Source organism: Pyxicephalus adspersus, chromosome 5, assembly GCF_032062135.1.
Source record: "Pyxicephalus adspersus chromosome 5, UCB_Pads_2.0, whole genome shotgun sequence".
NCBI lineage: Eukaryota > Metazoa > Chordata > Amphibia > Anura > Pyxicephalidae > Pyxicephalus > Pyxicephalus adspersus.
Genome location: NC_092862.1, coordinates 83,074,479 through 83,088,528, shown reverse-complemented (window position 1 = coordinate 83,088,528; position 14,050 = coordinate 83,074,479). Strand labels below are relative to the sequence as shown.

The window sequence follows — 14,050 nt, the reverse complement described above, 5'->3', positions numbered from 1 at the left end:
AGGGATAGAAAATAGCCCACTCATATATGAGCAGGCTAATTCCCATCCAGTACAAGGACCTCATTATTCCTTAGTGATCAGGTCCGATATTTGGATAGGAAATAGCCCACTTATATATGAACAGGCTATTTCCCATCCATTACAAGGACCTTTTCATGCCCCCTAGTGGTCAGGTCCAGTATAAGGATAGAAAATAGCTCGCTCATTTATAGGAAGAGATTGCCATTCCTGGAAGTGGGTGAAGTTATCTCCTTCAGGAGGACAGATGTTAGAGCCAGGAACTCCCAGCATCGCATGTGGGTATGGTTAACACTTTTCATTTATTCATTCACATACATTTATCAAGCTGTTCTGCAAACAGATTCTCGATTATATTATGACTACTAAGATAAACCTCACTAATAAACTTAGGTAAGCCATTAAAAATCTACATTGATTCTACATTTTTTATATGTAGATTTTTATTAAGATTTTTAAATTAAATTTATTTTTTGTGTCAACTGATTTGATTTCTGGCTAATATGAAAACAATTGTTTATAAAGGCAAGGCACTTTAATGCACGCAGGCTTTCACAATATTTGATTTATATGATGAATACTTATCTGCTGGGCTGGAACAGTTGTCAATTCACCAAATACCACTAGGTAAAGCATTTTATCGACACTTTTTTGGGCACTTCTATGAAGTTTAATTAAAAGGAATACATATAACATGATAGTAGGTCCTATTGAGGATATTGGCAAATATGCAGTAATACATGCTGCACCGTGTACTAGTATAAGCAACACGTCACATTTTTATTACATATTTGTAAATGTGATAGTAGTACTATATATTATAATGATTTTATAAAGTGGATAAATAAATATATGGTAATCTGGGATATGTGGATTTGGTCAAGCACATATCTGGTACATCTTTAGGAATAACAATGATATTTAACCTCCTGGGCGTTTCACTGATGTCTGGATTTCTGTACCAAAAGCGGTACACTGTTTTTCATGAAATTTTTTTTTTTTTAAATTGTAGACCTGTAACTTACAGAAATATGTCCGAACAAGGGTCTAGTAGATATTCTGAATATAATAAAGTTTGAAACACACAATCATGTAAAAAAAAAAAAATAACTTTAATAATAAAATTAAATAAAAAACACAAATTCAGCTTAAACAAGAATGCATAAATAAATAAAAAATAGTGAAAATGCAATAATTCGGTATACTGTATAGTATTATATTTTTCTAAAACACCTCCCTAGTGTGGTAAATTTTAAAAACAGTCCAACGTCACCTACCTATAGATAAAACCACATAAATATATTTAGTATTATTTTGTATTGGATTGGATACAGGACTTTGTATTGAATCCAATACAAAATATTTGAATTTCCCGCTACGACCCCCGTCGACGGGCGTATGCACTGACATCATCAGGAGGGACGCGTATGCGAACGCTGAGTGTTTTAATTCTTTGCGTACTTCCATGCAAAAAGGGTTACATTTTTTGCATGGAAATTTATTTTAGATTCTAGATTTATATTTTAGATAACTCACCAAAATATGTCCAAAATTTTATAAATTTAATAATAAACTTTAAAAAAAAATGTATAAAACAAAAAAATAATAGTGTGTAATGTAATGTAACTGTACAGTAGCTTATATAATATATATTTATAATACAATTATATATATATTATATAAAGATTTCTTTGTATTGGACTCAATACAGCTTTTTTGTATTGAATCCAATACAAAGTGATTTGAATTTCCTGCCCTGCCTCCCTCCCACACTGACGTCACCCGGGAAACCCCGGAGATGGTCACTGCACATGCAGGGAGAAGACAGAAGACGTCTCCGAAGGAGCTGTGGGGACAAGGTAAGTGTTTTTTTTTCAGTTGTTATCTGATTGTCATACAATGTTGTATGACAATCAGATTGCACTGTAACACTTGTTTCTATTTTTAGCTACCCCGAACCTGGTACGGGGTAAACGCTTGTAGCAAGTTTTCTTACCCCGAACCAGGTTCGGGCTAACCGCCCAGATGGTTAATAATTAATTAATACAAATAAAAACAAGCAATTGATCATTGTGACCTTTATTTAACTGGGTTGTAAAGTTGAAATAATCTGCATGTTAGGCAATTGCCTTTTGGACAATGATACCAATATACTGATATGGTATTGAAGAATAATATATTAAATAAGTGCAGATAAAAGAAATGGAGATAAAAATTGGTTATAGGAATCTTATCAATTTATTGGGTGGGATGTCTTTATTGTAGCTTTATTTATTCCAGTTTTCATCTGTGCTGTTGGTCAATCCTGGAGATTGCCTCTAGTTCTCTGATTTTAAGGCAGCTCCTAAGAATTATGAGGAGGTAAAAATGAGATATATTGTATCCTGAAAACATGTAAGTAAAAAATGAATTTGGAGCCAGTGTTACCAGGTTTTCACGGAGTCTTTCACCACGTTCACAGGTGGTAGAGTGTCCCATAGATCAGACAAGCTTTTCAGGCGAGTACCTTTGATCTGCGCTTTGGGGCTTCTCTCTATCAACACACTGCATAGGCAACCATATTGGCCATGTGTCATCCGCAGGCCACATTGCTCCACCAGTTATCTGTGGGACCCCTGCTTCTTCCTGCACTCCCTGCTGCAACTCTGCATGATAATTACATAGGGCTGACCTTGTAGCTCTGAAGGAGAGGCCCCCATTCTCAAGAGAATCAGTATTCTCCCCCTGGCTTCTGGATCCTGCACTGAGCTGGGGATAAAGCATACTCCCTGGCAGAAATGGCCTGGATGGGTTTCCTTACACGCTTGAGGATATTGACTCCTGCAGGTCTCTCTGCAAAAGTATTCTACTGGCCATCCAGATTTCACATACCTGGACCCAGGAGGCCACTGCTCAGCAGTATATTCTTTACCATTAAGGGATCCTGCTCCCTGCCAAAGGTTAATCATTACCACAAGAGTACTGAATTGGATACATTGGGCCCAATCCAAACAAATCCCCATCGTGCTGCTGTCCACCAACGCCAAAAAAGCATCAACTGGCAGTTCAATTTGTTCTATTTGTGCCCTACTGCCACTGTGAGGGTGAATGGTGTTCACTCCCCCGTTTCACATAACCAATGGGACAAGACAGGAATGCCCACTTTCCCCTTTAATATTTATTTTGACCCATTACTCCACACCATAAGAGATAGGAAGGACCCAAAACCCCAGAAGATTGCCACGTATATTAATGATCTTTTATTTGCAGTCTCCAACCCCACAGTTTCTCTGCCAAATTTGTATCAAGCCCTGGATAAATATGGCTCCTTGTCCAATTTTAAAATTAACTACTCCAAATCGGCAGCACCTCTTAACATCTCTCTAACCAACAAGTTGTGTACTCACCTAAAATGCTCCCTTACCTTTAGCTGGGAACCACACTTGATTCCAGACCTAGGAGGCAGAATCATGAGTAACCTCAATGATTTATTTTCTAATTATTTACCACTCATAAGCACCCTACAAACAGACTTGACTAGATAGGACCAAAAGGCATTTTCTTTGGATGGGGCGCATGAACATTATTAATACAAATGTTCTCCCGAGGTTTTTTATATTTTTCAAACATTACCCATAAAAGCCCCTAGCTCATTTTTTAAAACCCTCTTTTTTTAAACTGTTCAGTTTTATCTGGCATAACAAAGACCCAAGGATTTGCAGATCCTTACTAATGAAACCCAAAACAATGGAGGGGATTGGAGGTACCCAATTTATTTTTTTTTATCTTGCAGCATACCTAGCCAGAGTAGTGGGCTGATGCCGAAATCGAAAGTATAAACGGGTGCTCCTGGAGCAAAGCCTTTTCTCCACTGCACCTGTTCACCTGGCTACCACTCTCCGCTTCTCTGGGACTTAAATTGCACCCTACCCTTGGGTACACATGGGAGTTATGTAACAAATATTTCCATAAGCTGGATCTTTCTCCTTCCCCTTCACCTCTCTTACCAGTCCTTGGAAACGCTGTGTTTCCACTGGGAGTGAACGACCAGGTCTGCATAAGATTGCAAAAAAACAGGTATCTGTAGAGCCCAACATTTTCTGAGATCAGAAAAGTGGGTGGATAGGGATGCTTTGAACTCCTTGACACAGGAATATGCTCTAGATTTATAGAGAGCGGTGCAGCTCTCTCACTTTTTACAAACCTTACATCGATGTGAAGGTTTTGCCAGGCCTCCTCATGCTCTTTAGGCAGATATGCCTGGGAGAAGGGGGGACACAGCATACCCTATCAGTCTTCTACGCCCCATTACAGGACTCACCTCCACCTTGCTTCCCAACTTACTTTTCAGAATAGGAATCAACTTTTGGGATCTTACTGACTGCGGACCAGAGAACAAGGATTCTGCTGTGGACTCATAAAGCATCCATCTACATTTCAAGAATCCAACTTCAGGATACTATCAGGATGGTATGTCACTCCTGAAAAACTCCATAAACGGTTTCCTGAAGTGCAGGATGGATGCTTGGCACTGCTAAACAGCCGTAGGGTCCTTCTTTCACATATTCTGGGAATGCCCAAGTTTCTTGACTTTCTGGTCCGCAGTCAGGGACATTGTCCAACAGATAACAGATACCTGGATCCCGAATGATCCGGCCTTTTTCCTCTTACAACACAACTCTTTCAGAGAAGATGTATAAAAATTCAGAAATCAGGCATCTTTTTGTGGCTGCAAACTCTTGCATTGCTGCTTTTTGGAACAAATCAGATCCCCCACCCATTCATTTATGGCTATTGAGAGTTAATGAGATCCACCACATAGAAGATTTGACTTCCTCCCTGAAGGGATCGAGTAGGAAATTTTTTGATACTTTGTATAATTGGTCTCAATTTACCACCTTACATTAGAGTATAATCGCTGCCTGGGCTTGTCTTGACAATCAAACACACATACAGCACAGTCCATTGTGGGGCTCCTAGCTTTTTATAGCGGCACCCTGTTAAAATAAATCTCCAAACATGTGTCCTGACCCGATTCACATCCTTTTTCCACCCTCATACCTCTCTACATCTTAACACCAGTTACGTAAGGTCTGGATTGTAGACGTAAGTGTCACTGAGATAATCATTTTCAAGTTTAAAACTTGCTCTGTTTTTATTCATTATCATCTGATCCTTTGTTCTTTAATTCTCCTTTAGGGCTGCACTTATTATTATGTTTGCCTAACTTTGCACATGGAATTTGTTGCCATATTTCTTAGTTACCCCCCTCCCCTGCTTCAAACCCCCCTTTTTTTCTCTATGACTTGATAATATACTGATGTATGTTAGCATTTCTTGTTTGCACTGATGTACCATCTCCCCCAGTGTTTGTTTCACCTTGTTGAAAATATTTAAATAAGGAATATTTAAAAAAAAAAAAAAATTATTTGGTTATGAAATATATTTAATTGTAAATAATGAATTGTAATGTACAATTGATGTTTTTGTATTATGTTTGAATCTCAATCAATCTCCTGAGGAAGCAGCTTTTGTCTGTGAAATGCGTCGAGGAAGATTTGCAATTTGTGTTAGATAATCAATGAGCTTTTTACTGATACTGTAATTTGTATTTTTAATAATAATTTAAGAAATCAGTTGGTTTTATACATTGTATTCTTGTATCTGCCTAAAAAGTCCCTTTGGATTGTGCTTTGATTTGTACTGCCCTTTAATAAGACTGAAGATTTGGATCTCCAAGCCCCCAAGCAGTCTAGGGGAAAATAGAGTATTCCTGTAAACCCTAGGCATTTCCCATCTCCAAATAAATCTGGGTAATAAACAAAAGATGAAAAAAGGAAATAAAATGTGCAAAACTTCAAAATGAAAGACAGATTGCAAAAGAAAGTAAGGCAATCCCTGCCCCCCCATATTTTTTAAATGTATTAATAGCAAAAAAAAAAAACAGATCTGAACATGTAGGCCCCCTTAAAGGATGTCTCGGTTGGTAAATTGGGGATAAAGAGAAGGCGGATTTACTAAGCACTTTTTTTCTCTGTGTACACAAAGGAAAATGGCAGAGCTCAATAACAATACCCTGCCTTAACCCTTCTGGCGGTACTCCCGAGTGTGGCTAGGGGGGAATTTTATATACCAAAGGAGGTAACTCCCGAGCCACATTTGGGGTAGCATAAAAAAATCCTACCTGCTCCCCACAATCCAGCGGCGTCTTCCAGCGATCCCCGGCTGGCTTCTGCATCGCATCCTCGTCTTGATCAATGTGATACGTGAAGCGTCGGTACGCTGGGTAAGCGTAGCCTGGCGGGAAATTTGGACTTTGCAAAAGCATTTGACACAGTACCCCACAGACGGTTAATATGCATATTAGGGTCTATAGGCAGAGGTGGGACTCCCCATTTCAAGTCTCAAGTTGATTCCCAAGTCATGTCTCAATTCACCAAGAATTCTTCCAAGTAGAATCCCAAGTCACTTTATTTATCTCCATTTGTCCCCATATAGAAACAGAGCTCTGATCCTGTTCTTGAGAACAGGATCGCATTCTAAGTCCACGGATTTCTCCTCTGACAGCTGAAGGGGGAAGGCAGTGAGACACAGTGCTACACAGCCCCCCCCCCCCCCATTCAGCTGTCAGAGAACTTAGAATGCAAGAAAGGTGGAGAGGAAGCCAGTGTTTTGCTACAGAAAACTCACTGCCTTCCTAGCATTCTACGTGTTCTTCTATGACAGTTGAAGGAGGAAGGGGAGGAAGGCTGTGTAACAGAAGCTTCACTGCCTTCCTCTCTTCTCTTCCTTCAGCTGTCAGCAGAGAAACAACATGCATGCTTCATACTGTCTAGGGGGCATACATTTGGGGGAGTCAGAAATAGAAAAGGATCTGGGGGATTTGGTAGATCATTGACCTAATATGCCATGCAATGCCGCTGCAATATCTAAAGCTAGAAAAGTATTTTCTTGTTTTAAAAGAGGAACAGACTGCAGAGATTGAGGCAAAATTCTGCACTTTTACAAAGCATTGGTCAGACCTCACCTGGAATTTGCAGTTCAGCTTTGGGCACTGGTTTAAAAAAAAGGATATTATGGAATTGGGGAGAGTGTAGAGAAGGGCAAACTTTTAAAAGGAGGAGCTCAGCTATGAGGAAAGATTAGCTGAACAGGAGCTATTCTCCCTTGGGACGAGACATTAAAGACATTATATGATCAACCTAAATAAATACATAAATGGTCTATATAGAGAACGCTCTACTCAGTTATTTATTTCAAGGCCTTTACAAAGAACAAAGAGCACTCTTTGTGTCTGGAGGAAAAAAATGTATTCCCTACATTAGGGATTCTTCACAGTAAGGTCTGTGAAAATGTGCAATAGGCTCCCTCAGGAAGTAGTTTCAGCAAGTACTATAGATTGCTTTAAGAAAAAGTTGAAAGCTTTTCTAGAAGCACAGCTGGGTATTAAAGTAGAGACAACAGAGACTGTTGATCCAAGGAACATGCGATAGCCTCATGCATCAGAAGGGTTTTTTTTCCCTGTAGGAGCAAATTGTACCAAGGTCTTTTTTTCCTTCTGGATCAACTATGTCTATAAGGTTTTTGCCTGGGATATGTTAATTTCCCTAGTGGTTGAACTTGGATGTCTTTTTTTAACCTATCTATGTAAGTGAGTGCAGTAGAAAAACCATAAGCTGTTTGTAGGCTCCATTGTAGTAGAATCATCAATGAGAACTTTATCAAAAAATCTGACTGCATTGCAGGGGGTGAACATCTTGAACATCTGTTTGTTTGTTTTCTGAGTTTATTCACCAAATTTTCAAAAAAATGAAGACAAGGAAACTAATGACCTGGGGTTAAAAGTAATTAAAAGTAATTGAATGGTGAAGTGAAAAGTGACACTTCGGGAATATTAAAATCATAGTATGAGTGACTGATTGAAACATTCCATAAATAACACAATTTCCTCTAAATAAATCAGAACAGCAACTTGTAGATACACTGGTGTCTTTGCTTGTTCTCTTACAATTGTAATATTAACCTAACAGCTGATGTTTCTTTAGAAACTAGGTAAAATTTCTGTAACACCTCACTTTCTTCAGTGTAATACAACTGCTGGTATTTATCTAATCACATGTAATTGCAGTTTGCAGAAGTTTTTATGTAGGGAACACACATTTATAAGCACACTTATTCTAATATGAATGGTAAATAAATTTTAAATGGTCACCCCCATCAGTTATCAAATTGGCATTTTACATAACATTGACACAAAATCGATTTAATTCTTAGCAATCAAAAGGGTTTTTACCAAAACCCTAGAGGGGGGACACAGATGTCAAACTTTTACAAAGTGAAACTAGACTAGGGGTTGGCTCTCACAATGCAAAAAGTCATCCAGGTTTAAATAATGTCCTCAGCTTTAAATCTTTTCTTTAACTCCTATACTATTGATCATACATCCACATATCCAAACTAGGGAGGGACAAATCTTGGACAATAAAAGTTACTTAAGTGTATATCAACAATTAGAAAAATTATCTAGAATCCTTTATGTATAACTATGAACCTTAATAGTTTGGACTGACTTTCTTTTATTTCAGGTAAAATAACAAATAAGAAGAAAATTGCTTAGTAAGCCGACAACACTATATATTATTATGAACATTAGTCATAATGCAGAGAATGTATATCTAGCACCTTTGAACGGTATATCTACCATCCAGGACCCACCCCTGGTGTCTTGTACAGTATGAAATATCCTTTGGTATTGATTAGTATTTACAAAGGTCCCCGTTTTTTTTAGGTTAAAAAGATGTTGGTCTCTTATTACTTGAGGCTGAATAAATTATGTGTTCAAGAAATTTATTATGATTTAATATTATTACTTATTATGATTTATTAATATTAAAATTAACAGTGAAAAAAAGGGAACAGTGTTTAATTTTGGTAGAGTGGCGCTAAAGAGGAAGAAATAAATGCTGCATGCTTACCTAGATCCTTTGAGAAAGTTGATGACAATGTGAAGGTTAAAGGTTAAAGTCTGTACTGATTCTATGTGGAGGCTGTTGTGGATTAGCTCCACATAGGCAGGTAGGGGTTATGCTGCACTGAAACTACTATGTAGCATGGGAGGCTCTGGACTGAATGCCCACTTATATAAGTGCGGCAGTGGCATCTTAAGTGAGGGGCTGCGCATGTGCCAAGTAGCAGCCATGAAGGCATCCCTCCCCTCTCTTTTGCTGGCTCATCAGTGCTCATATCAGCCTGTCACAGAGGCCACAGCCATCATTTGAGTTCAGAGGCCGCAGTTATTAGAGTGATGCAGCCATACCGGAGACACACCACACTGATATAAGTGGGCTTTTACCCCAGAGCAGCCTCATACACCCCATCCTCACATCTATACAGTGCTGGATCTAATTAGGATCCAAGGGCTGCGTCCCCTGCAATTTGGCAAAAGAAAGGAGGTATGGGTAGGGAGGAAGAAAAAGAGGGGAGAGGGAAATAAATGGGATGGGGGGAAGGTAATATGTTATTATGTCAAGGAAAAAGTGCGATGGGGAGAGGAAAAAAGAGAGGTGAGAGGAAGTATGTGTGGGAAAAAAAAGTTTTAGTTTCAGATGTTTGAGTATGCTTGGGTCAGCCATTCTTGTGGCTAGGAAAGGGATCATTTTTTTGTATTTAAGTATCTCTGGTAAAACCACAAATTCTGATTCGGTTTTAAAGATAATTTGATTTGGTTTTAAAGATCTATGGTTGAATTTGTTTTAGTTCTTGAATAGGTTTAAACAAAGATCCGAAGGCCAGGAAATTGTATTGTTCAATTCTGTATAAGCTTAAAATTTAGGATTATTTTAGTTTTTGAAAAAAGTACTGTTGATGGGTATGACATTGCTATATATTAATAAAAGTACTATTCATGGTGGGTCACCCATTTAGGATAACTACCCTGAACAGTATTTCGTAAAAAACATAATCTGTTATTGGGAATGGTTGTGAACTTCATCCCCATACAGGATGATATACCCTTATATATTGTATTTCCCCCGGTTTAAGTCATGGTCCCTCTGAAAAGAGGTGATGTACTGCTAAGGAATCCTGGAACTTCGGTTTGGCGACCTGCAGTGGTTATTGTTGTTAGTATTACAGGGCCCTGAGTCAGGGATAAGAGAGAAGGATCTGAGTGGGCCTTCCTATCCTACCGCAGTACAGGCCAGACTTTCAGACTGTCCTGGAAGTTATATTTGTGGGCTGTCAGGTAGCGGCTGTCTCAGTCTAAAAATGAGCATGGAGGCTGCAGCATTAGGCAGCTCTTTGTTTCTGGGGGCAAACTACAGACACTACAAACCTTGACTAATCGTGAGTATCAGGCATCTGCCTGGCACAGGCATTGTGGCAGCAGGATTAAGTATTGTCTTACCTGTGGGACTATTTTTTGTTTGCTGGCCTAAACAGTTTCGTATTTGTTTAAAGATGAATGAATTGATCTTGTTTGTTACTTCTTTTTACTATGTGGTTTTTAATACATTTATTCACCTAAGAATATATTTGCTATCTTATCATTTTCCTTTATAACTGTGGACCATATCAATCTTATACTTGTAGGTGTATGTTTTGTAAGCCATTTACCTTTGATGATACTTTTTTTGAATGTTTCATAATCAATTTTGACATTGGTTTATAAAGTTCAATGAATGTATCACTTTATTAATGTTATGAACTTATATAAGTTAATACCTGAAGTTAATACCTTCTGAAGTTAATACCTTCAGAAAATTAGCTTTTTCTGAAGCTATTGTTGAAAATACAGTTGTTAAGACCCTCTCAAGTGACACATTTTCTTTTTGATGCATTGTTACACATTATTGGTCATCTGTCTCTACAACCTTTTATACTTTATAAGGACTATTATTTCTTGCATTACATGTAAATGAACAAAAGCAGGGACAAAGGACATAACAGTTTGTTTTTTGAGTTTACATAAGCTTTAAAATCTAAACTAAGTAATAAACATCTCAGTACAGAAGACAAATTGAAAAATTAAACACTGCAAAAAGACAGAAAACGGAACAATAAAATGGCAACTAAATTTAATAAATAATAGACTTCTTGTTTCCGATATATAATTAAGATAATCTATTTCATGGGATACTCCTCCCAGATCTTCATTTGGCTACTATGTTCATGTATATAAAGTCAAGTTGGTGCCAATAACCAAATTAAAAGATGTGTTTGATCACTGTCAGAGCTGTAAATTTAGTATATGTGACATACTGTACATGTGAATCATTCTTAGGAAGTATGCTCTATCACAATGACATTAGTAAATGCCTTTCATTTACAAAGCAATTCAGAAGTCTCTGGAGGTAAATAAACCATTTTTTCCTTTTCAATCCTGCACAATTTGAAAAGCATGAGCTGAAGGAGAAGTAGATCTGCTTGACTTTCTTTCATAATTTACGAGACGCTGACCAACAAGGTATCTAAGAGCAAGCAAACAAATATGTTAGACATGAAAAAATAGAGTAAAAGAAGCAAAGAAACAGACAGCTGGCAGACCCTACTATCCAAACTTTCTTTTACTTTTCATATTTTTATATCAGGGGTTACAACAAAATAGTGACACAATATATGACAATTGGAAAAAAAAGTACACCCTCCTTAATCTAAGGCAGGAATTTCAAACTCAAATACACAGTGGGCCAAAATGAAAAATTTGGACAAAGTCGCAGGCCAACCTTGATATTGAAAAAATATCTACAATTGAGGAAGTTTGCTAGCGAATGTCAATAGAAAAGTGGGCGCTTGTGGGTCCTGGTTGACACACCAGCAGAGCAATCTGGGATTTGTAGTATTAGTGGTGCATGCACTGTCTTTTGGCGGGCCAGCTCTAGTGGACATTTAGTATTTTCTCGCGGGCCAAATATAATTATAGTGCGGGCGGGCCAAAGATTTGGCAGGCCAGAGTTTGACACCCCTGATCAAAGGTGTTACCTATCAGGACACAATAACAATTAAATTAAAAAATAGAACTCTTAGTTTCTATAAATTATTTAAATCTAATCTCAAGTGTAAAATACCATACAGCAGATTGATTCAATGGTGTCATTTTTTTTTTAAACAAATAAAAACAAATGAAACATGAAAATTAAGCAAAATTAAACTTGATATGCCTACCTATACAAAATAAATGTTTGAAATACTTAATGTCATAATATTCTATATTCAGCATATTTACAGAACTAATCACAAAGAAGTAATTGTAAAACTCTGTTTGTATGATTTCCTTTTATGCTCATGATCAGGACAATGGCGTTAAGGCTCCAGCAATAATCTGTCATCATGTGTTTATCCCATCTGCACTGATACCTTTCCTTCATCACCTTTATATCTTGATGGAACCTCTCCCCTTGTTCCTCACTGAAATTGCCAAGGTTTTCTGGAAATTTTTGCAAATGGCTATGGAGATAGTGTACCTTTATGCTCATAGTAGCACACAAATTTTTTAAAGTTTAAGAGCAAGTTTTGTACCAGTTGTACATAATTTTGTGCTTTATGAAAGAAATCCTTGACAACAATGACAAAGCTGTGCCAGGCAGAAGCTTCAGTATCAGTCATGTAACTTGTGAAATTTGAATATCATTTTCCGAATCTAGGGTCCATCAAAGATTCCTGCTTTAAATTTTTTAGTACTCAATCCAGGGAAGAATTTACAAATGTATTTGAAGCAATCACTGTCCTCGTTCAGAGCTCTAACAAAATGCTTCATATTCCTCTAAGTTTTGTTGAGTGACCAATTGGAATTGATGCATAGCAGTTGCCATTATGTAGTAAAACAGATTTCAAACTTCAAGTGGAATGGTCTATGAAAAGCCGGCAGTCTTCTGCTCAGTATTCTGGTACTCCCATATGGGCTAGTAGTTCAGGGACTGGAGGAATTTTATTGCCCGCATTTTATTCAGCCTGCCTTTTTTTTTCACCTGAAGCTCAACCTAAATTTTTATTTTTTGCTTTCTCTTTACTTTAGAGTTGGCTTAATGACTCTTCCTTATATTAGTACCGAAGGTGGTGATCCATTAATTTGTGAAAGGCCACTGGAGCATTATGACTGTGCACCTAGGTCTAAATTCGGCGCCACTCATGCGAGGCCATGGATAAGTTTGTCGGTAAGACAGCACCCTCTAACACTGCTTGCAAGCATACTGCCAAACAGAACACAAAAAAACAAAAACCTGGTTCATCACCATTGTCCACTCCTGCTTCACCTAAGCTGCTTCCTATACCAAGCCCACAGGATCCCCCCTCTACAGCCATGGCATCCTTCCTAATTTTCCCCGTGACAGGTCAGTGATTTGAAGGATCACGCCCTAGATTCGCAAGGCAAACATATGAACACATAAGCTACCCTAATTGCTTCCATGCAGGAGAAATTGGAGGATCTAATTTTTGTTTGAATTCCTGAGGAATACAAGGGTCAGGACTTGCTCAAGTTTCTGTGGATGTTATGCTGACCCTAAACATATCCCCGCTGACAGCTGTAGCCATTGTATAACTGTATTAGGACCCTACCGTAAGCAGGAAGAACTAAGAGTGAGTGACTTGAAGATTGTGCAGATTTTTTCCAGGATTTCTCCGCCTCTGTTGCCCAGAAGAGAAAGCATTTGGTCACAGTATGCCACTGCTTAGTGGAAATGAGGACCCAGCTCGCCCTAATGTACCCTATTAAATTGCATGTCACTTGAGGAGGTGAAACAAAAATATATCTCAGTCTGATCATGACTCTTCTTAACTCACTTTTAGAATGGAGTAATGCATGCAAGATTGTTTTTTTTTGTTTAACCACCCCCTGGCCTGAGGTTAGGGACAAGGGCCTTTGTTCTTAACTTAAAATGGAGGAAACAATTGTTTGATGATAAAGCACAGGGTTTTGTTTGGCATTTTGGTTTATGTTAAAAATGGTGGGGTTACCATTGATTTTATAATTCGATCCTGACACACAACATTCCATTTCCAGGTTTCAATGAGGCCCATTGCTAACCTAATTCCTAAAGAGGGTAGGGATCTTTCT

General features: G+C 38.0%; 1 protein-coding gene across 6 annotated transcripts in view; it reads right to left on the bottom strand.

Moving 5' to 3' along the window:
• Positions 1 to 10,659: 10,659 nt before the first annotated feature.
• MARCHF6 (membrane associated ring-CH-type finger 6) overlaps positions 10,660 to 14,050 on the bottom strand; it is a 314,477-nt gene continuing 311,086 nt past the window's right edge. For all 6 annotated transcript variants that reach the window (XR_011920873.1, XM_072411957.1, XM_072411959.1 and 3 more), the window contains one exon: positions 10,660 to 11,465. Coding sequence is in view for 5 of the 6 variants with exons in the window: in XM_072411957.1 (XP_072268058.1) it covers positions 11,372 to 11,465 (94 nt within the window). In the remaining variant the exon portion in view is untranslated. The remainder of the gene's footprint in view (positions 11,466 to 14,050) is intronic.